This window comes from Ambystoma mexicanum, chromosome 6p (genome assembly GCF_040938575.1).
Source record: "Ambystoma mexicanum isolate Mex_15411 chromosome 6p, UKY_AmexF1_1, whole genome shotgun sequence".
Taxonomy (NCBI): domain Eukaryota; kingdom Metazoa; phylum Chordata; class Amphibia; order Caudata; family Ambystomatidae; genus Ambystoma; species Ambystoma mexicanum.
Window position 1 is genome coordinate 875,043,644 of NC_090935.1, and position 23,266 is coordinate 875,066,909.

The following is a 23,266-nucleotide window of genomic DNA, read 5'->3' on the forward strand; positions in this document are numbered from 1 at the left end:
GTGAAAAGAGGAGAGAAAAAGGTCTACGTTGAACTTTGGTGTATAATACAGTGGACTACCCAGACCAGGAAGCATTCAGGCAAATAACATAGGAGTATGAGTTGAAAGCTGGAAAGTCAAAGTGGTCCTGCGGAGGTCTGTAGAAAAAAGCCACGCACATTCGAAAGTCTTCCACATCAGGAAACGGTCTGAGCCCGATGGATGGAGACCAAAGCTATAATAAGTTAAGGGAAGAGAAGCACTAAAGGAGGTGAATTAAGCTTGGGGAAGGGAACCCCTGCAAGTGTTTTGTTTTTCATTGAAAGGTCTGAGCCCGGCTCAGGGAGGCCCGACATGAACTTTTGCTGTGAAAGGTCTGAGCCTGACTGGGGGAGACGGATGTGAACCTTTGATTTAAGAGGTCTGGGCCCGACAAAGGGGGACCGATGTGAACATTTTGGTAAACTGTGTTTTGGAAATTGGAAAGTAAGACTGAAAGTGGAAGGCCAGGCGGGCTTCGATCCACGTCTTGAATTGCCTTTGTGTTAAGAGCCTGAGCATGTCATCTTGCCTACAGGGATGCCTTACTCTATGCTGTCCAACGTGGGGAGGAGAGCTGACTCAGTCACATTTATTCTTTATGTTTGAACACTGACTTTCCTTTGCATACATATTCTCCTTTCCACATTTTTTATACAAGATATAGGGCAGGAATTAGGTTTTGTTAGTATAGGCATATCCCTCGGCAAATACCTCCCCTCTCGAGCTCTCTGCTCCTCTACCTCTAATTCCTTCAGGGTCAGTCGCTTTCCTAAGAAACGAGCTGGGGACCGATCTCTTTCTTCGGCTGGGGCCTCCCTCTGGAACAGCCTCCTTACAACCCTAAAACTTGAGGAGAACCACCTCAGGTTACGGAAGCACCTTAAGACCATCCTCATTGCTTCTGCTTTTGCCCTCCCTCACCCCCATTGATTCTGGTCTCCCTTGTTACTGTGCACCTGGCCACCCTCTGTCCACTGGGCCCAGGCTCCTGCCTATCTTTTCCACCCTCCTGCACTGCCTCCTGGCCACCCTTTGCACTGGGGTCTGTATCTGTACCCACACAGTCCCCCTCTTCGTCCCTTGCACTTACCAGACCTACCCTGTCTGCTTCCCTCAATTTAGCACTTGCTTGATGCACTACTAATTTCCTGTGGTTGCTGCTTTTATCATGTATTTATCAGTATTTATTTCTGCTCTCCCCTCGCTCTTGCGCGTTCTCAGTGTCACTGGGCCTACTAAGATTGTTGTTTTGTCTACTACCCTGTTCCCCTCCCTTGCCTGGTCTCGCTCTGAAACACCTGTGTATGAGTGCGATATAAATAAAATATCAATTCAATTCAATTCAATAGGCCATGTTGATTCGACAGACTCAACTAGGACTGTTTTATTTATTATTTGATGGTTAAGATTACTCCATTTTAGCTATAGGGCAAAGTAGGAGTTTCTCCAACCCCGTTGAAACTTCAATAAAGGTTTTACAAATTGTAACTTTTGTGTCAGTGTCATACTTGTAATACCATGCCTCCCCTTACAAATGGCACCAGGCTCTTACCTTAAAAAAATGAAAACTGTCTGGCCGATACCGTTTTAAGGACGGTTATACTGGGAATTGTAGTTCAAATGATCTACAGAAACAAACAGCAAAGCTGTAACGACGCACTGACAGTGTGCCGATCGGGACGCAAGTGAAGTTGCGTGAAGTTAAAGGCATGGTCTAGTAAAAAATGGATTTAAAAAATAGATAGGCAACATAAAAAAAAAATACTAGCATTCTCTTTTTTAAAACTTCCTATGTAAAATGTTGAGCTATTCAAGCTGCAGCTGAATCTCTCCGGTCCCCGTCCTCCGCGTACAGCACTAATGAAGGGAAAGCCACCCAGCGGTAGCTTTTGTTTACTACAGCTGGCTGGCTTTTCCTTCATTAGTGCCGCAAAAGCAAAAGCCAGCACAGGAGGGCATCCATTTCACAAAATGGATGCACCCATGTGCTTACTTTTGCAAATTTTGGGCTTGAATAGCTCAACATTTTACATAGGAAGTTTTAAAAAAGAGAATGCTAGTATTTTTTTTTATGTTGCCTATCTATTTTTTAAATACATTTTTTTACTAGACCATGCCTTTAAATACCAGCAAAAGCGGGTAAGTAGCCCGTTACTGTAATGTAGAATTAAATTAATGAAGGATCTAAATGAAAATCAATTCTAGATCTATAAAATCGTTTTGCATTTTGCATGAAATTCAGATCAAGATGAAAACAAGCAGCGTTTTGCTACAGTTCCATAAAATTCAAATCTAGAAATAAATGTGCAATGTTTTACAATAACTGCAACCACGTAGAAAGGATCAGGTTAGTAAAGTTCTACGGCCAAACACATGTGCTCCCAGTCAATGAACTAGCATACACAACGGACTAATAAAATTATTTCAACACACTCAGGAACCGAAAAGGTTAACCCGCTATCAGACAGTTCCACAAACAACTAACCATAGTCAGAGGAATAAGATGCTTTTCAATCCCTCTGTGATAACCAGCCTTGCAAATGTGCTGGCGCTAACATGCCACCACTGGCAGTGTGCGTATGGGACACAAGCTAAGTTGAGTGAAATTAAATGCTAGCAAATACGGGTGTGTAGCCCGTTACTGTAATGTAGAATTGAATGACTCATCTAAATGAAATTCAATTCTAGATATATATAAAATCTTTTGCATTTTGCATAAAATTCATATCAAGATGACAACAAGATGACAACAAGCAGTGTTTTGCTACAGCTGCATAAAATTAAAATCTAGAAATAAATATGCAATGTTTTACAATAAACGCAATCAAGTAGAAAGGAGCAGATTAGCAAGGTTCTAGTGCCAAGCACACGTACAAGCTATTGGGTGCCTGTGCTCTTGTCTCTTCATGTCGTGTATGTAGAGTGCCTGCAGAAAAGCTTCCTTAGGGCAGGGGATTCTCGAAGACTGGCAACTCAGCAGTTCCCGCCAGGTAAGGGAAAGACCTGGCCTCTCTATGGTACCAGAAGTCTGATCCAGCTGCTACCAGAGCAGATGTTCACCATCAAGTAGGGTCTTGGCTGAGTGCAGGACCAGGCAGGCCTGGTTCACTTTCTTTCTCCTGGTTGGTGTCTGCTTTCGTGCTTTAGGGTGTTGGGCCCAGGTGTTACAATGAAAGAGAGCAGACCCTTGCATGTCTGGGTTTTTGGGACCCAGAAAGGAACCCGGGGCCCCATCCATTCAATTATTTTCACAGTCGCCCAATTAAGAGACCGTCACCAGCAGTGGTCTGCAGTTTCCTAAAACTAATTTACCCAGGAGTAGGAGCCACAACAGTATTCCAGATTTACACCTTCTCCTTAATTGCACTCTATGGCTCTTCTGAGCACTTTTTTATAAATAGTGTTATGAAATCTGTTACCTCTGTAACATCATTATAATAATAGGCTGGGTTCACCAAGAGTCTGTGCACAGCTCTGCCATCTGAAATTCACCATGCTCTAATGTATATTTCTCATGCAAAGATCCTGCTTTTTCCTATCGACAAAAAATCTCTAAAAAGAATGTGTGACACTTTTGGGAAGAACATGTAACCAAGTGAGTGGTAGCTCTATGACTCTATGACTGTGGAAGTTTCCTTACTGAGTGACAAAAGATACTTGTTTTAGCAGCAAGGATGAACCTTGAGGAATACGGGTTCAGCATAGTAGCTATGTGTGACAAATCAACTTCCGGAGCACCAGTGGTCCAGAGATGAATATTGGTTTCTAAACCATCAATCAGCCCCACACATCTAGTACACCCGAAGGGATTCGAACACATTGGAAACACAAGCAAATTAGAAACCTCCTTGTCCAATTTTGGTAACGTGGACCGAACGGCAGGCTTATCTCTGCAAGGTTCTGAATCGTTGGTTAGTTGCAACACAGTGAAAATACAATTATCACCCAATGATAAAGGGGACTGTCCAGTCAAGATTGTACACAAATATCGACTTTATTTTTATTCAACAGACAGAAATACACTACAAAATACAACCCACCCTGTAAAAGAATGCAGAGGACAGACAGTTTCAAGAAGGAAAAGGGATGCAATCTGGATACGACAGGAGGGTAGTTGGTAAAGTAATTCATCGCAATAGTTCAAGGATACTTGGTTTCAAGAAAAAGGGAACAATGGGTCGTACAATGTCATGAGGGGCCTTCGTAGAAGGACCAGGGGCACAGAACCACAATAAACCTTGTGCTTGTAGAAGTTTTTGGTGCTCTAGAGGGTGGAATTGGTTTCAGGGTGCTTTACAGCTCCTGTGACAGAGTTCAAGAGGGGAGACAGGTGTGGGTATCAGGCAGCAGGCAGTTCGACCAGCAAGGCTGCACGGATGGCCGCAGGCTAGCCTGCATGGCGGCTCAGGGTCAGGAATCATTGTCTCAGTGCTGGTTGGCATGTCGCAAGCACTGGTCGAGGCGTCTCTGATGACTATAGCAACTGCAGCGTGACAACAGTCAGTAGTGCAGACGGTTGCAGCTTGAGGGGCTCAACTGGCTCAAAATTGTCCTTCAAGGCGAACGCTGGTTGATTCTTGTCGATACACTCCTCCTAGCTTCTTCAATGGGCTCGTATCGTCCTTTAAGGTGGACGGCCCAAAGCTGAGGAGAGTGTTGCAGGCAACGGCCTTGTCCTTGGTTTGGTTCAGGGACTTTCTGGCACTTCCTACCTAGAAAGCTTGCTTGCAGGGCCTAGCAGGGCACGCTGTGTGCTGGCTGGGTACCTAAGTATCTCCCTCTGTTCCTTGGGGGATGTTTAGGGGAGGGATCCTGCATCCCTCTTTGGAAATACTGGCCTTCATTCAGTGGTGGAAGCTGAAAGGCAGACTGTACCTTCAGCCAGGGTGCAAAATCTTCATATTATATACTGAAAGAGGGGCTTGACCCTCTTTTAAAGCCAAACTGGACCTAGTGATTGGTGTTGGCCAAGCCTGCCTTAATTAACCAATCCTGGGTCCCCACCAACAATCTCCTGTATGCGTGATGTCATAAACAAAGTGTTTTGCAACAGAAAAGGTAAAGGGGTAAAAACATGTAATACTAAGCCCCACCCATCTTCCTGTCTGTTGTGGATCAAAGGGTCTCTCTGGTTAATTGAACTCTCTGTGGTTCCTGTTTAAAGCAGCATGTCTCCCTTGAAGTTGCGGCAGGACCAGACTTTCTGTCTCCATCAATCCACATACTCGTACCTTCTGAATAGGGTCCCCCTGTGGCGGCGAATACTTTAAATACATAGTCCCAGACATGTTACGTTACTGCCCTTCATACTGAGAGGCAGGAGCTGGCTTTAGATTGACACAGTGCATATGAAAGGTTGTTGGGATTTTACCAACCAAGTGCATAGGTAAGTCACTGTGCCCTGTGCTATCTGGCACTTAATAGTCAGACTTGCATTCCTCAGTACCTGAAGCACTTGTTTCATGTGGGGCAAGTGATCCTCCCAGGTGTGGCTGAACACAGCAATGTCATCTAAATAGGCAACACTGAAGTTTCCCAGAGCAGACAAAACCTGGTTAACCATCCGCTGAAAAGTGGCAGGGGCATTCCCTCTTTCATTAGACTGAGGGGACTTCGTACAGGATGTCCAAACCGAAGCTCAAAGGGATAAACCCTACTCTGTTCTGTGTTCTCTCCCTGTAGGCAAACAGAATGCACGGGGGGAGGATATCCCATTTCCTCTTCAAGTGCTCTTCCAAGTCACCTATCATGCCTTTCCTGTTTGTTTGTGGATGCAATGATGTAGAGAACTGGTAGGTGACTCCACACTCCCACTTCCAACAAACCCTTCATATACGTTGATATGATGTTTGATCCCCTGTCAGAAACGACATCCATGATGAATCCAACAGGGGAGAATATCCCAATCAGAGCCTTTGCAACTACAGGGGCTTTGATGTTCCTCAGAGGAGAGCAACATGGGCCCTTGTGGCATGGTCTACAACCACTAAATTGTATCTGTTCCCTTAGCTGGTTTGAGGATCCAAGGACCCACAATGCCCATGACTATTCTCTTGAAAAGCCACCCAACCACGGTTAGTGGAATTAAGGGGGCCTTTGTGGCACCTCCTGACGTGCCAGAAGCTTGACAAGTCGGGGGCAGGACCAGACAAATTCCTTAACCTTTACGCTGAACTGAAGCCAGTAAAAGTGCACAAACATTCCGATGTCTTAGTCATTCCCAAGTCACCCGTTAAAGGAAGTTGGTGAGCCATATCGAAAAGGAACTTTCTGTGGCACTGGGAAACCACCAACCTTCTGGTGCCCTCACCCTCAGACTCTTTTGACTCACTGTACAGGAGTCCATGCTCCCAGTACACTTTAAACAGTCCATGGGCCTCACCCTTAGCCTGCTCCTCTGCCTGCTTCCGTAGACCCGCCAGAGTGGGACACTCTTTCTGGGCTGTGAAGAAGTCAGTCTGATCTGTGCCCCCCAGCTGATGCAAACTCATCCAGCTTGGGCAGGCCCTTCAGATCTGTGCCCACCTGATCCTCCACCTCAGGTTTCTGCACTGTGCCAGGCAACTCTGAAATCACAGACTCCCTTGCTGCCAAAGTGGTGTCTTTAGTGGCTACTAGACACTTTCCCACAGGGGAAGGCAACTTAGTAGTCTGTGGAACTTGACTAGAGGCTACCGCCCACACTGGTCCTTCCAACAAGCCCTCTCGAAGCACTCCAGGCCCTAAGGCTCTGAGAGTGTTCAATCTGGTGATCTCTTTTGCCCTCGATCGGGTAGCCACTGCGACTATCTTGGGATCAGGAAGATCATTACCCAACAGATATGGGGCCTCATTCCATGTGGCGGACTGGAAATAAGGGTGCGGTCGCACCGCACTGGCACCCTTTCCGTAGCGCCACACTCCAACTCTGCCTCCTGGGGCTGTTGGGCCTGGCAGGTCTGACCTGCCGGGCACAACGGCCATGGTAGGCGGAGTTGTCACAGAATCAGCGGAACCGTTAGCAACAGTGCCGTTGCTTATGTGTCCCCATTCCCATTGAGCCCTATGGGTCTCCATGGGAATGGGGACTTACACTTTCCACCTCCTGATATCCTGGGCCGCCGGGACTTGTAATGTCCTGGTGACAGCGTGATATCAGGCGGTGGAAACGGTCTCATGTGTTCAGCGGGAACCCACCAGTAGCACCGGCAGGTTACTGCCGAACTCGGAATGAGGCCCATAGGACAGGGATGGAGTCTTTCACCGCTACACGGCGCTGGGTCATTTCACCTCACCAACTGAACTCTACTATCGCCAAGGGGCCCTTACTCTTTCCGTCAAACCCACTTACGCTACACACAGGCCCATCACTATATTGTCCTGGCTGTAACCACTGCAGTGTGACAGCAGTGACGCTAGCCGCAGTATCTTGGACCGCAGGAGTTTTGTGTCCATTGATGTACATATGTTCTAAATATGGTTGAGCATTATTGGGAACTGGGATCTCTTCTGGAGACCGGTACCGTTCCCACTCACTGTAACCAATCCACATTTGGCCACACCTTGGCCTAGTGGGAAGTCCTCCTCTAGGTTGCCCACACTAATAATGGCCTCTTCCATGAGTCCAGCATTTCCTATGGCTTGCTTGGGTAAGCTCTGGCAAGCAGGATCCCCTTTCCTATGGCCAAGCTCCTTACACCCGAAATTTTTGGGTGGTGAGAACCCAGGTGTCCCAGTGTTAGGGGTGCCTGCACTCTTCTTTTCAGAGTGTACAGCTGAATTAAAGATTTGGGATTTATCATCATTCTTTTGGGGCCTTAACCTTGAAGAGGAGTGGGTTGGACCTTTGTACTATACTATTTGTCTGAAGATTTCTCTTCTGGTTTGGGTGTGCTCGCCTGAGCCTTTTTCTGGATTTGAGTACTCACAAACCTGTTGACAGTCTTTGCAAGCTCCCTAGGGTCTGTGATAGATGCTGGTGTAGGTCAACATCACAATTCTTCAATACATGCTCACACGCAATCAAATTGTACATCCCTTTAAATGTGTCAACTTTGTTACCAGCCACTCACCCGCTCCCACAGTTTAACGGCAAGTGTGTGAACACTTCAAATGTCTGCCCACTTTTCTTTGAGCTCTCTGAAGCTCTTGAGATACGGTTTTGCGGTTTTACAGAACTTCCTGAGGAGGTCCGCCTTCATGTTTTCATAAACGGGCCTGTCCTTAGGAGTTAACTGAAGAATTGCATCAGTCCCTGGTGTCAGTAAGCGGCTCATCAGGGCTGCACCCCAGAGTACCTCGTCCACCACCTATAGCTGAAAAGCCAGGTTGAGTGCTTCAAACCAGATAAAAATATCTCCTTCCCCAATTCATAAGCCTGCACTAAGTCTTTGGGGATGTGCTGCCAGGGCTTATCCCAGTTACTCTGGTTTCAGCCACTACTGCAAACTTCGCTAGAGGTGGATCTGTCATCCCGCTTCTCTTCAAGAGCCAGCTTGTGCAGCTTTATGGCTGCCCTGTCCCACTCTATACTGACCTTGTCACGCTGTTTCTGTTCCTCTAGCGCTAGTCTCCTCTTCTCCAGCAGGAGATTTCTAGCCACTACCTCATTAGCAGCCGGATCAATTACTGGGCCACATGGAGACTGTGCTGATACCTGGGACCTGTGGGATGCCACACTAGCCCCTGACCTCCCTGACACCCTACAGTGTTGAGAAACAACACTTGCGCCCTTGTGGGATGGTTGGCAAGAAACACTGCTCATGCCTTTTTCCTCGTAATCTTCCACTTCCCCTCTGGAAGGTCTTTTCTGTTCGTGTACACGGGGCCCAGCCCATCCCCTGGCATCATCTCCCCAACTGCCGTCGCTTCTACCCAAGCTTGGAGGCTGGTCAGCAACTCAGGTTTATTAACCTTAGTGCTGTGGGGAAGTCCCCACTCTTGACATAGGGCGCACAAAACATCCTTGCTCATGCCTTTCACAGTCTCTATGTCAAGATCCTTGATTATTACAAATACCTAGCCATGTCTAAATGTTGCCTGCACCAGTACTTTTATCGTTGGGGGACTGAGCAGTGTGCAAAGCTCCCACTAGATCGGACCACTTGCCAACAATGTGATGAATCAACTTGCGTGACACCAGTGTTCTAGGGATGAATATCGGTGTCTAAACCATCAATCAGCCCCACACCTCTAGTTCACCAGAAGGGATCCGAACATATTGGAAACACAAGCAAATTATAAACCTCCTTGTCCAATTTTGCTAACATGGGCGGAAGGGCGGGCTAATCTCTACAAGGTCGTGGATCGTTGGTTAGTTGCAACACAGCAAAAATACAATTATTACTCAATGATTAAAGGGAGTGTGCAGTCAAAGTTGTATACAAATAGCTACTATATTCTAGCACACTACAAAATACAACCCACCATGTAAAGGAATGCAGAGGACAGTCAGTTTCAAGAAGGAAAAAGGATGCACTCTGGATACTGACAGGAGGGTATTTGGTAAAGTAATTAATCACACTAGTATACTTGGTTTCAACACCAAGGGAGCAATGGGTCGTAAAATGTCACTAGGGGCCTTCGGAGAAGGACCAGGGGGACAGAACCAAAATGTACCTTGTGCTTGTAGAAGTTCTTGGTGCTCGACATGGTCGAGTCAATTTAAGGGCACTTTCTACTTTGTGCATCAGAGTTCAAGACAAGAGACAGCTGTGGGTATCAGGCAGCAGGCAGTTCGCAAAGCAAGGATGGACTGATGGCTGCAGGCTGGCCTACACAGCGGCTCGCGGTCAGGAATCGTTGTCTCAGTGCTGGTTGGTGGGTCTGAAACACTGGTCAAGGCATCTCGGATGACGTTAGCGACTGAGACATGACAACAGTAAGCAGTGAAGTTGGTTGCAGCTCAAGGGGCTCGAGTGGCTCAAAAATGTCCTTTAAGGCAGACGCTGGTTGATGCTTGTCGATGCACTCATCCGAGCTTCTTCACTGGGCTTGTGTCGTCTTTTAGGATGGGCAGCCCAAACCTGAGGAGAGTGTTGCAGGCAACGGCCTTGTCCTTGGTTTGGTCCAGAGACTCTCTGGCACTTCCCACCTAGGAAGCTTACTTGCAGGACCTAGCAGGGCACACTGTGTGTTGGATGAGTACCGGTTCTGGAGCGGTTCCGGATTCAACATCTCCCTCGGTTCCCTGGGAGATGTTTAGGAGAGGGATCGTGCTTCCCCCTTTGGAAATCCTGGACTTCCTTTACTGGTGGAAGCTGTAAGGCAGACTGTACATTCAGCCAGGGTCCAAATGAGTTATTCTTGTAGCTCCTTGCAAAGTCTTCAGATGATCTGCCAAGAGAGGGGCTCGACCCTCTTTTAAAGCCAAATTGGCCCCAGTGATTGGAGTAGGCTAAGCCTACCTTAATGAACCAACCCTGGGTCCCCACCAACAATCTCCTGGATGAGGTCATAACCAAAGTGCTTTGTAACAGAAAAGGTAGAGGGGTGAACACATGTAATACTAAGTCCCACCAATCTTCCTGTTTGTTGTGGATCAAAGGGTCTCTCTGGCTAATTGAGCTCTCTGTGGTCCCTGTTTAAAGTGGCAGGTCTCTCTTGAAGCTGGGGTGGGACCAGACCTTCCGTCTCCATCAATCCACATACTCGTACCTTCTGAATGAGGTCGGGTTGGGGGTTGACTACTGTAAATACATAGTCCCAGACATGGCACATTGCTGGCCTTGATACTGAGAGGCAGGAGCTGGCTTCAGGTTGACATATCAAAGGTTGCTGGGGTTTTCTGGTCTTTTGTTAGACCTGCGACCAGGCCTCCAGTGGGCCTGCTTGAATTAACTCGGATTAGTATGTGAAGCTGTCACCAGCAGATAACAAAGGACAGGGCGGATCCATGAAGCCCTTGTTAGTTAATTAGGCTGGCCATATCAGGAGGAAGGTTTTGCCCTCTCCCTTCTGAGATGTCTTGATCTCAGAAGGGAGAGGGCAAAACCTGTCCCTTGGCTGTCATAATGCAATTAAATATGACAGGGGGATGGTGCCTGTAGGCTGCGTCCACCCAGAGTACACAGGTCTAATGTGTATGTTGTACGGTGGGCATAGGAAAATGTGTGCAGATTAGCCCCACACATTCTCCGGAGGTTGATCTACCATCATTCAATTTCATTCAATTTCAGTTCAGTTTGCCTCCTAAATTCTCTAGCGCACAACCACCATGTGGATGGTCGAATTCCTCACATTTTGTGAATGCTAAAAAGAGATTAACCAGACTTTCCTCTGTGTAACATACAGTGCGTAACCCCACAGCAATATTGCACAATATATGGCAATTGCATAAATAACAAACCAATACAAACTATTCCATTCAAAAAAGAGAATTGCTAATTCACAATTTTACCAACACATGCATTGATGCACTTTACCTTGCAAATATGTGTACAGCCGTTGTGTGTACTCTTCGTGGCAGGAGAGCTGGCCAGACAGGTGCAACCAATAGAGCCTCAATAATGTCAGAAAGCCAAGCTGTGGAAGAAATGCAATGTTCACCACAGTCAGTACAATCAATGCTACTTCATGCCTTTCACAAAATGATTACTAAAGGTAGGATTTGTAGCTGAGGGATTTATCAGCTCAGCATGAGGCTTCATAGCAGGGTATTAAGGCTACAGGTGTGCATTATGACTCCAGTAGTACACTCGGGCCACTGAGAAAATGCGTTCTTCAAGTTTGATAGATTCATCACGAACATCGTCAGCACCAGAGGCGCTGCTGGAGGTGGGGGAGGATATAACCCCAGGTCTTATCTTATGGTTGTAGCACCGGCTAGAAGCTCAGGCGTTACAATCAAAAAGGCTAGGTAGCCCCCAGTCCGGACAGTCCCAGAATTAGCATAGCCTTGGATCTTTTCCAGACCTAGCAACGCCCCTGGTCAACGCCAGTGTTAATTTCCAAAATGTTTTGTAAAAGTGGATTGAAAAAACGTATTTTCGATAAGCAATAAAGGTGCATTCATTTTGAAAGAAAACACATAAAGGAGCACTTTTGAAAGTGGCCGGATCACCAGGAGGGGAGAGTGAACAGTTGCCCTACTGGGACTCCCAGACACAGTACAATTGCTTGCCAATTGACCAAACAAAGACCAAAGGCAGGTTAAAGGGGTGCTAGTTTTCTAGATTATGCTACCCTATAATTAAACAGTTACCGCTCTCCAACTACCACTCTCTTGAATATATAGTTTATTTTTGTCATGGTCAAAAGAGAAACCTTACAGATGAGTGTAGCAGGGTGAAACACAGTTTCCTGGTGTCCATCATGCTGCTGTGGCAAGCATTTTCTTTTCGAACAGACTTTCCATCTGGTCCCCATTTTCAGACTACTATCAGTGGTATAGACTTCATTTTCTCAGACATAAACACTGTATGGTTTGGCTCAATTCACCGAAATCTCTACCTCAAGGGGTCTAGAGGGAAAATCCATGAGGCATTGTGCTGTTTATTTCTAAACACACTTTTACAAATGTGTGTAGAAAGTAAATTCCGAAAGGGGCCTCTGCTAATGGAGCCTCCATGGGCACCAGGCTTTTTAAGTGGTCTCCCTCCATCTATGTGAAAATACTGAATCCTTTGCTGCAAAACCCGAAAATGATGTCTTCTTTTCTTCGCAGCCCCCCACTTATATCCCCCATTCCAAATGAATACCCCTACCACACTTACCATCTATATTTGTGTGAAAAAGTGCAAAAACTAGAGAGAAAAAAACCTTCCATTTTCAGGTTCGCCGTAAAGAGGTTCGACATTTTCATCCTATCCCATCTCCCTCAGGTTTGAGCAATCTATAAAGCTCACTCAATACCCCTCAAACAGAGACTCTTGATCCCTCCTCACCCTGAGAGTTGAATGTTCCATCATTACCAACTTCCTCATGTGTATCAAACAGACTGCATCTGTCTATTTCCACTTTCTCAAGAATTCTTGCTGCTGAAAAGGACTGTTCTCACTAATATCCAGGGGGGCGTCAGTGCCCGCACATGCTCTCAGCTACTCCATCTCCCACTGTCTAATTTTAGAGCAGTGCCAAAAGCAATGTGTGTAGATCCCCTTGCCAGGCCCATGGCCAGCAGGCATCACTTCTTCTCAGCTAGGACTGAGCCTAGGGCTGTCCAATGCATCCCGAAGCACAGTTTCTGCTGTTTCAGCATTTGTATTTTATTTAATGTATACAGCGGGCATCGTCAAAGCACTTTACAAGATAAAAACGGTACAAAAAATATATGTGCATGATGAAGATTACCAGCATGTTTAGGCAGTAGAGAGAGATAGTAAGTGATCCTTCAAACGGGACAGAGAAAGTGAAATACAAGCGAGGGATCAAATAGAGGTAGAGTGTTCCAGTCTTTTGGTGCAAGAAGGGAACCGAAGTAGACGCGTGAGGAGGCGCAAGGAGGTCGAGGGACAGAGAGAAGGAACTGGGATTTAGATCTCAAAGCACGAGGAGGAGAGTAAAAAGAGACAAAAGCAGAGATAGAGGGGCTAGATGGTGTACAGATTTAAAGGCAATACAAAGGAAATGAAGATAGAGTTACGAGGACGATAAGAAGACTAACAGAAGCGTTATAGGCTTAACGCAAGGAAGCTAGCTGATAAGCAGGAAGACGCAATAGAATCCTTCATCGAGTCTTGAAAGCATCAGTGAAGAAATTAGGAGCTTAGTCGCATGAAAAGACAGATAGGGGTGCAACTGTCTGTCCAACATCTTAATGTCCACCTTTGTATTATTACATGGCCACAGTAGTGGCCATGTAGTTATGGTTAAGTTGGTGTTTCCATAGGAAGAGCACGTTTTGGGTGGCTTATAACTTCGCTCTCCCTGGACGAATCCTCACCAAACTTTGCAATTTGGGTCACTCTGAATTTTTTTGCAAAGTTTGGTGAGGATTCGTCCAGGGGGGGCAAAGTTATAGGGGGGGTCCCAAAACTTTTTTTTTCCCCATAAACTGAATGGGAAAAAATGTTTGCTCGCGTCTACAGCCCAAACCGCAGGATGGATTTTCACCAAATTTGGACCAGGAGCAGCGGCTTGGTCCCGGAAGCGTGCTTTTGCAAATTTGGTGAAAATCCGTCAAGTAGTTTTTTTTAAAATGACCAAAAAGTAGGTAAAAAAAAATTAGTGATATCTGTGTTCGGTTCGCGGACACACTTCCCTGTTCGCTCCGCAGACAGTGTCCTGATTGGCCAATCGGCTTGCGTGATGTTCGCGGACATGCAACGTGTTTGCTGATTGGACGGCGTGGAGCGTGAAGCGCGTCAGATTTTCGGTAGCACCCGCCATCTTGGATTTGCGGTCATTCGCGGACAGCGCGGTGAAACTTCGTTCAAAATTTGTATTTAGTAGAGTGTGTTGGTGTGTAGGAGTGTTTGGGGAGGGTGGGAGTGTATGAGATAGGATGAAAGTTGTGTTTTTTTATGTGTTAGATGTTCTTTTTGTGTTCGATTTGTCTGCGGACATCACGGGTGTTCTGAAATGTTCTAAATAAACTGAATGGGGGGTGTTCTGAGGACTCAATATGTGTCCGTTTTGTTCACAAGCAAACTGAAACTGTTCTAAGAACACTCGCAGTGTCCTGAAATGTTCGCAAATAAACAAAATGGGGGTGTCCTGAGGACGCTGTCCTTATTGTTCATTGTCAAATTGAATATGTTCTAAGAACACTCGCGGTGTCCTGAAATGTTTGCAAATACACAAAATGGGGGTGTTCTGAAGACGTTGTCGAACACTTGATGTGTCCTGAAATGTTCGCAAATATGAATGGGGGTTGTGGCTGACAAGTTGAACGTGTTCTAAGAACACTCACGGTGTCCTGAAATGTTCGCAAATAAACAAAATGGGGGTGTCTTGAGGACGCTCTCCGTATTGTTCTCTGTCAAGTTCAATGTGTTCTAAGAACACTCGCGGTGTCCTGAAATGTTCGCAAATAAACAAGATGGTGGTGTTCTGAAGACGCTTCTAAGAACACTCGCAGTGTCCTGGAATGTTCGTAGGGGGTGTCCTGAGGACGCTGTCCGTATTGTTCTCTGTCAAGTTGAATGTGTTCTAAGAACACTCGCGATGTCCTGAAATGTTCGCAAATAAACAAAATGGGGGTGTTCTGAAGACGTTTCTAAGAATACTCGCGGTGTCCTGGAATGTTCGTAGGGGGTGTCCTGAAGGCGTAGTCCGTATTGTTCGCTGGCAAGTTGAATGTGTTCTAAGAACTCTCGCGTTGTTCTGAAATGTTCGTAGGGGGTGTCCTGAAGATGCTGTTCGTATTGTTCTCTGTCAAGTTGAATGTGTTCTTAGAACACTCATGGTGTCCTGAAATGTTCGCAAATAAACGAAATGAGGGTGTTCTGAGGACACTGTCTGTATTGTTCGTTGTCAAGTTGAAAGTGTTCTAAGAACTATCGCGTTGTTCTGAAATGTTCGTAGGGGGTGTCCTGAAAACGCTGTCCGTATTGTTCGCTGGCAAGTTGAAAGTGTTCTAAGAACACTCATAATGTCCGCGGACATTAAAAGTTTCCATAGACCATAGTTGAAATGTTTGACTCTATGGATGTGACATGCTGCGGTGGTTGTTGCCAGGGCATAGAGTCTTGGGTGCATGGCCATTTGGCCATTTGGCCATGCACCCAAGACTCTATGCCCTGGCAACAACCACCGCAGCATATCACATTCATATTTGCTTATAACTTTGGGTGAAAAACAAATGTATAAGGAACAAAGGTATTAGATACTATGGATGTGATATGCTGCTATGGTTCTCATTATTGTATACTTACTGTTTGGTCTAGTAACCGGAGTACATGTATTTCTTGTTAATTTCTGTGATAAAAGAAAATAGCATGTTAGTATTAGTATTTTGTAATGACTTATTACATTGTATAATCAATATACTTTTTTTTTTTTGGACCCTCATATTTAGTAGATTACAAATCAGAGTACTGTGCAATTTGCTCAGTTTCTGTATTTGTTGCTAAAATCATTGGGTCTGTGGGAGAAAAAAAAATCCATGTTGGATTAAAAAAAACCTTTTTCTGTTATGCTACAGTTTATTTGTTTGTTTGTTTTCAGTGTGCACTGTTTCTGGCTAATGCTTTATACTTTGGCTTGTTGTATTTTTTTGGAGCAGTAACATATTATTTATTTGTTTTGATATTATACAATTTTGGATCGGTTAGATACCAATTGGCGTATTCTAACTGTCTATTTTTTTTATATATTTTAGTGGTATTGATTTATCTATTTGGATATTGTTAAATTTTGGTGCAGTTAGATACCAATTGGCGTATTCTAACTGTGTATTTTTTGGTCTAATTTAGTGGTATTCATTTATTTGATTAGTTGTTGTAGAATCTTTGAGCAGTTAGATAGCTTTTGGAGTATTCTAACAGTTTATATTTTTTTAACACATGTTTACTTAGGGTTTAAATACAGTTTAGTTATCAAATTTTGGTTTTAAGAACATCAAATAAGCGTTTGTAAGATTTCCTGGTAATCTCTGCTTTAGAGTAATGGTACTATCATTACATTCAAACCATCCACATTTCTTTTTTATATATGCAGTGTAGTGCCCTGAATTAGTTGTGGCTCCTGCGTGGTAGATTATACCTATTGTTGTGAAGGTTTTCTTACCAAGTGATATTTGACCATGTGTGAATCCAGTCAGCTTGCAGTTGTTTTTGGTACCATCTGCATTGCAACGTAGAAGCATTAGTATTATGTATTTACTATGTGTTTGTATTACTAACGTGGAGCGATTATCTGAATTGCAGGTAGAGCATAATCTACCATGGTTTGCATTTTGTACAAGTTGCTGAAATGGAATGGATTCACAATTTGGTATTGATTTATATATGAAGCGTTCATTGGGGATTTCTTCTTGTGTCACATTGTTGCAGAGAGTGCATGTATGTTTCCACATGTATGAAATCTGAAAGATTTCATTTATAGGTATGTTTTTGTTTTCCAGTACTTGTAGTAAGTACATTAGACATTCTTGTGGATCTTCCTGTGAGTTTATAGTGAATTTCACGATTCCAGCACAGTAGTCCAATTGTTGTCTTATTCCATAAACACTATACGTGTTATCAGGATTGTTTGCTGCATTTCTGTGAATTACTAACATTTTCAAACACAATGGATCTGTACTGTGTAAGTAAATGTTGTCAACAATTGGTGGTAATTGAAATAGAATATTCATTGCTACATTTGCGTAGCAACTTACACCAACTATATTTGAGAATTTAAATGGTCCAGGTAGTTCTGTATCTAACTGCTTTTTTTGGAGTTTGTCTTCCTTCTTTAAAGAAGTACCTGGTTTACTTTCCCTAATTGATTCTTTTTTGCTTGTGGTACTTGAAGTATTAGTTTCTTTTACTCTCTTTGGAGGATTTGCAGTGACATTCTGTTGCATTTCTGTTTGATTTATTTTTCTTTTATAACGTTTTACTTTTTGTGGAACAGAATATGTGTTTAGGCGGGGGGGTGTTTAGTGAGCGAAGTCTGTTGTATTCTAAAATGCAAGGAATATCAGCGTTTATTTTACTTGCATCAAAGTTGATTAGAAATAGACCGTCAAGTGTACGTAACCGTGATAGTTCTACATAGCTCATGCCTTCTTTAAAGACTGTGTTATCAATATCTATCATTGCTTTGTCTAGGGTAAGACCTTGTGATTTATGAATCGTGACTGCGTATGCAAGAGTTAGAGAAAATTGTTCTCTGCATACATACATATCTTTAAAGAGAAGGAATCTAGCTGTTGAGCATCCTATCCTTTTTACTTCTGAAAGTTTGTCAAAGAGTATATTGACAAACTGAATTTTGTTGTCGCGTGGGTATGTTTGAAAGCCAACAACTGTACCCAGTGCTCCATTAACTAGTCCTTGGTCCACGTCAAGGTTACGTTTAAGCATTACTCTGCAATTTAAGGATAATTTTAATATCTTTTCTAAGTCTGCTGTGTTTGAGATTGATTTTTCTAAACTATGTAGTCTTGTTGTGGCTTGGTCACACATGGGTAGTGTCATACCATGTACATCTAGTTTGTCTGTGGTGCTAATTTCCATGATTGGTTGCATTTCTTTACTTAGCATGATTTCATTGAATTTGAAACAGCTTGCAAGAGTTGGCATTAAGGCCATACAATTGACATTTTTGTGGGCTAATTAGTCCATAACATCTGTAGCACATGCATTATCGCCATAAAGTGCATTAATGTGCCGGGTTTTCAATATTGCTTCTGCTTCTTTAGAAAGTATACCAACTCTGATACGTTTTAAAATGTTGGCATAAGTGAGATCTGCAGATTGCTGCATGTTTTCTGTTAATTCTCTGTATTGGAAATGTTGCCAAAGGTTGACATTTCCAATGCTGCCAACAGTTTTACGGCAGAGTTTGTGTCCTAATGTTTTAAAAATAGGCTCACCTTTTACTGGTGTTAATTGAAGCAGATCTCCAAAAACAATAATGTGTTCCTGCAAAGAGCTCTTCATAGTCTGTTTTGAGTACTTCTTGTAATCTGAGGTGAATCAAAGCTAACATCAGGTTGGAGACCATGCTCACTTCATCTATTAGTAGCATTTTCATTTGTTTCAATACTCTGCGTAATTCCATTGCAGCTTCTGCAGAAAGTTTGTAATAGTCTAATTTGTTCTGGTGTTCTACTGGTAATAGTAGTAATCGGTGTAATGTAACACCACCTATGTTGTAGGCAGCTAAACCTGTGGGGGCAGTGACAACAGCTGACAGTTTGTTGTTTGTCAATTGTTGAAGGAACTTACTAATGATTTTGATTAGGAATGTTTTGCCAGAACAAGCTTCACCACTGATGTACAGTAGTATAGGTTTATAATTATGGCAGGAACATTCTTGATTTTCATGTTTTACACCATGTGCAATTTGTTTTGTTACTTCTTGAAAAATGCTACTTTGCTCATTGTTTAGTTTTGATTGTAGTATAGTTAAGTTTTCTTTATCTTCATACTGACACATGGTGTTTTCTACTTCTATCATAGCTAATTCTGCCTCATTTATTATTAGTGGTTCTCCCAGTGGTTCTTGGCTTCCTGTTACAGAAGGTTGACTACTGTCAGGAGTGTCCTTATCTAGTTGGGCTTGGAGTTCTTCTTCGTGTTGCTGTTCATTGTGCAACATTGTTTTGTACTGTGTAAAGTTTGCATCAGTTATAGTGCTTTCATTTGCTTTGAAAGCATCCTCATATGAGTCATAGTTATCTAGTAATTGTTCTTCTTTTCTCCATGGTTTAAAGAGTTGTAGCAGGGACATGTAATATACTTCTTTATGTTGAGGAGTCTTTAATGACAATTTGATATGATTAATTAAATTTGGGTTAGTGAGTTTAACTAAGCTGCCTTCACAGTTTGTCACTCTGTATTTACCTTTTTTTTCATCAGGTTTCATATTATTTTTGTATGTGTAGTTTTGGGCTATGTGGTATAGAGACATGTGTTCCAAAGTATTACTTCTGTTTGGGTAGTATGTGTCCAATAAATTGTTTTTTAAAATGTCTTGGCAGTGGGGATCATGTTTGGCTATTGTTTCTATATCTTCATATGATTTTAGAACTCTTTTTCTAGATTTAGCTGGACCAAGACTTAGCCATACTGTATTTTCAGATTTACCATACAATGCAGTACCAGTTAAACGATCAGCTGCTTCATATGATCCACATTCTCTATGGGTGAGCATGTTTATGCCCAAGCTGTATAATTTCTGAGATACTGTTTTATCTGATGACAGGTCATTCCAGAGATCTTGGAGCTCTGTCCTTTCTGCTTTAGTTAAGTATGCTGTGACATATCGAGCAACTGCAGTAGAATTGTCTGCAATGTACTGCACATCTATGTTTGCATTCCATAAGTGGGCAATGATTGCATTATAATCATTGATATATTTTCCTTCTTCTGTTCTTTTTATGTAATATGTATTTTTAGGTGACTTACCTTTAACACTATGTCTAACTGAAGACATGAGGTTGTTCACTTGACCTTTATTTGTAACTGGTCTAGGGAAACCAAATCGGCATTTGGTGTAGTATTTCTCTTTGTTTTTGTATTTGCGACGACAATATTTTCCACATTTGTGTCTTTGAAATTGTAAAATTTGTGCATGAAGATCACTATTTGTGGCTTCTGATGGAATTTCAAAAGTGACATATTTTTCAATAAACTGTAAAACAGTGGCATCACTGTCTTGACCAAATTTAGGAGCATCTTTAATCCATAAAGGCCTGTGGATATGTGGTGCTCCTCTGGCTTGGTATTCTTTTCTCCAAAAGAAGTGTTGCACTTCTCCAAGGGGAGGAACAGTTTTATTACAAATAAAATGTAGCATAGCAATGAAGCGATGGTGAAAATATCTTGAAACATTAACAGAATCCAAAGAACAAAGTTCTCCAGGTGTTAGTCAATCTATGTTTGTTTTGTTTTTATTTGATATGCGTAGGAAATCATGTAAATCTTCCCATGCATATTCTGCACAACTTAATGTAACAAACCAAGTGGGTGGGTCAAGGTTTCTGATCATACAACGTACATCTCCATGACGTCGAAACCAGTACTCTTTAGTACCACGCATATTTGCTAATAGATTTGTAATATTTGATTGTAAAACCTCATCCTTTTGTTGCACTTTTTCTAATAATTGTGTAGCTGTCATATTTTGAAAGTGTGATCCTGATTTTAATATTTGTGCAACTCCGTAACATAAAGTTGCTAGTTCACTTTCAAAGAGTACGTGGAATATGTATTCCACATTTTGTCTAAATCTCGGATCTTCAGAATACATCCGTAATGAGCGGTATTCTGAAGCTGATATTTGAATAGGTCTATCATCATACCTTCCTCCTTTGCCAGTAGGAAAGAGCAGAGGAAAAGCATGTGCTTCTATACTTTTTTCCCATATGCTGATTGGCGATCCTTTTGTTTGACGCATTTGGTAAGTTTCCAGTATATCTTCTACGGTGTCATTACAGTGCAAAGGATGAATTCTATAATGGTCTAAAGTATTTGATATTGTAGCAGGATCTAGTAGCTCAAATTGACCAGCTTCTTGTGTTTCTTAAATTATTTCAGTTGTATCTTTCATGTTTTCTTCAATATTAATTTCTTTGTAATATTCATTATTCTCTTTAAGATATTGGAAGGCTTGTCTAACTTTATATAAATCTACCAGCTGTTGCCATATTTTTTTGTCTTTTGTAGGTACTCCATTTACTAAGATAATTAAAGATTGCTGCATCGGACGTTGCACTCCTAGAGTATGCACATTTTCTTTTAGATATAATGGTAAATAAACTACTTTTCCACAAATGCCTTTTACCAATTCAGAGGGAGGTATTTTTGCTGTTTTTGGTTGAAGGCGTATTATTGCTTGAAATGGGTGTACTGTTTGAATTATGATGCTCTCATATAAATTAAGTTGTTGTAGGGGTTTTGGTACCGGGTATAATTCCAAATTATTTGTGATAGCACGTGAAGGAGTTTGGTTGTTGTCAAGTTTTGTAGTGCAGTCACTGCAAAGTATTAGGGGGTCAGTTATTTCGTATTTGTTTTCTGCTACAAGGTAGAGAGCTAATTCAAACCATTTAGAATCTTCATTGTCTTCTATTTTGTATGATAGGTCTACAGTTTTTGTGTTACTTTTATAAAAAGTTCTACATCAACATACACATACATGGTTTGGTACTTCAGCTGATGTACTTTTAAATTTTAGTATTTCTTTTTTGTATGTGTTTAGCAAAAGGTTGCCATGTGTAGAATTGTTGCTTAATTGGTTTAAAGCTATTTCATTCTGTAAATGGCTTTCACACCCAAAATATTATTTCTGGAAATAGTGAATTTCTTCAAGTAGGTCTTTTGCTGTACCATGTAGAAGGATGTTATTTAACTTTGCTAGTGCTAAAGCAGGACTTTTAGCATAGTACAGTTTATAGACTAGATTTCTTATAGTTGAATGATGTGTTGATATCCTTTTGATATCATGGAAAGTGGTTTTACAAGTAGGTCCTGTAATGCAGGCCAATGAATGTCCTTGTAGTCCTGTGTACTTGCGCACTGGACAGGTATCCATATTTTGCAGTAATTCAATTTTGATTTTGTCTTTGCTTTTTACATATTTATTGAGGAATTGGCGTAAAGATTTGAAACATTGTTTGGGAATGTTACTCATTGACGTGCATGGCCATTTGTACGCTAGACGTTCTGATTCAGTTGAATGGAGGGGTAATTCTAAGTTTTCAGGGCATATTTTTGTAAGGAGTACTTCTTGTTCCATTATGGTATTATTCACTTTTTCATAACCTCGACCACTGCTACGTATGGCAATTGTATTTGTTTGCTTTTGTTTGTACGCTTCTTCATTAAAATATGATTCTGTGCTCGTAGTGTGATTCCATTCACCTCCGCAGATACTTAAGAATTTCTTTCTGTTGACATTTCGCTTATTGAGAAGTCTTTTTTGTAATTTAGTTATTAGTTTTGTTAGTGGTTTCATTTTGTTTAACAGTAAAATAAATAACTTTCTTTTGAGAAGAATTGCACTGTCCATCAACGCTTCTAAGATTAATTTCTTACGATAGGTTTTAAGCATTGGACCTGATTTCTCTCCTGTTTTTATAAGATTTTGAAGGACTTTGTGACGGTACATTTTGGCTAAAATATTTTTCTTGGTATGCTTACTTTGCACTATATTAAAATTTGAAGAAGTAGATTTTATCTGTAGTGATAGCTGATTTTCTGTTAATTGATTTTTGGTTTGTTTTACATTTTGATAGAGGAGGCAAAGTTTTTGTGCTTGAAACTTCTTGTGTTTCACTAAATGACTGTATTAGCTGTTTTGTTTCAACTTGTTTTACAAATTCTGCTAGAGATAGATGCTTATGTTGGACACTTTTATTTTATTTTTTCTACTTTTGCGTTGCTTTCTACGGACTTGACTTTTGGCAGGCATTCTTTAGGGTCTGTTGAAAAAAATAAAGAAGATATGGGTTGGGGTGTTCTGGAATGTATGTGTGCTGTGTGCATGAGTGTTTGAGTAAGATGATAAAGATGTATGTAATGGTGTGTGATTGTGCATTGGGAACTACAACTAGTAGGGATAGGTATTCTTGAATTTATGTGTTACTAAACTGGGGTTCAGATGACAAAAAAAAGTAAGCTAGTGGTGTGGAAAAGTACAAATAGTAAATCTAATGTATACAATTAAAACA

At 42.3% G+C, this 23,266-nt stretch overlaps 1 protein-coding gene across 1 annotated transcript in view; it reads right to left on the reverse strand.

The window, feature by feature from the left end:
- TMEM232 (transmembrane protein 232) overlaps window positions 1-23,266 on the reverse strand; it is a 1,143,478-nt gene that overhangs the window by 820,603 nt on the left and 299,609 nt on the right. The window contains exon 6 of the mRNA XM_069625485.1: window positions 11,424-11,523. Coding sequence (XP_069481586.1) covers window positions 11,424-11,523 — 100 coding nt within the window. The remainder of the gene's footprint in view (window positions 1-11,423; window positions 11,524-23,266) is intronic.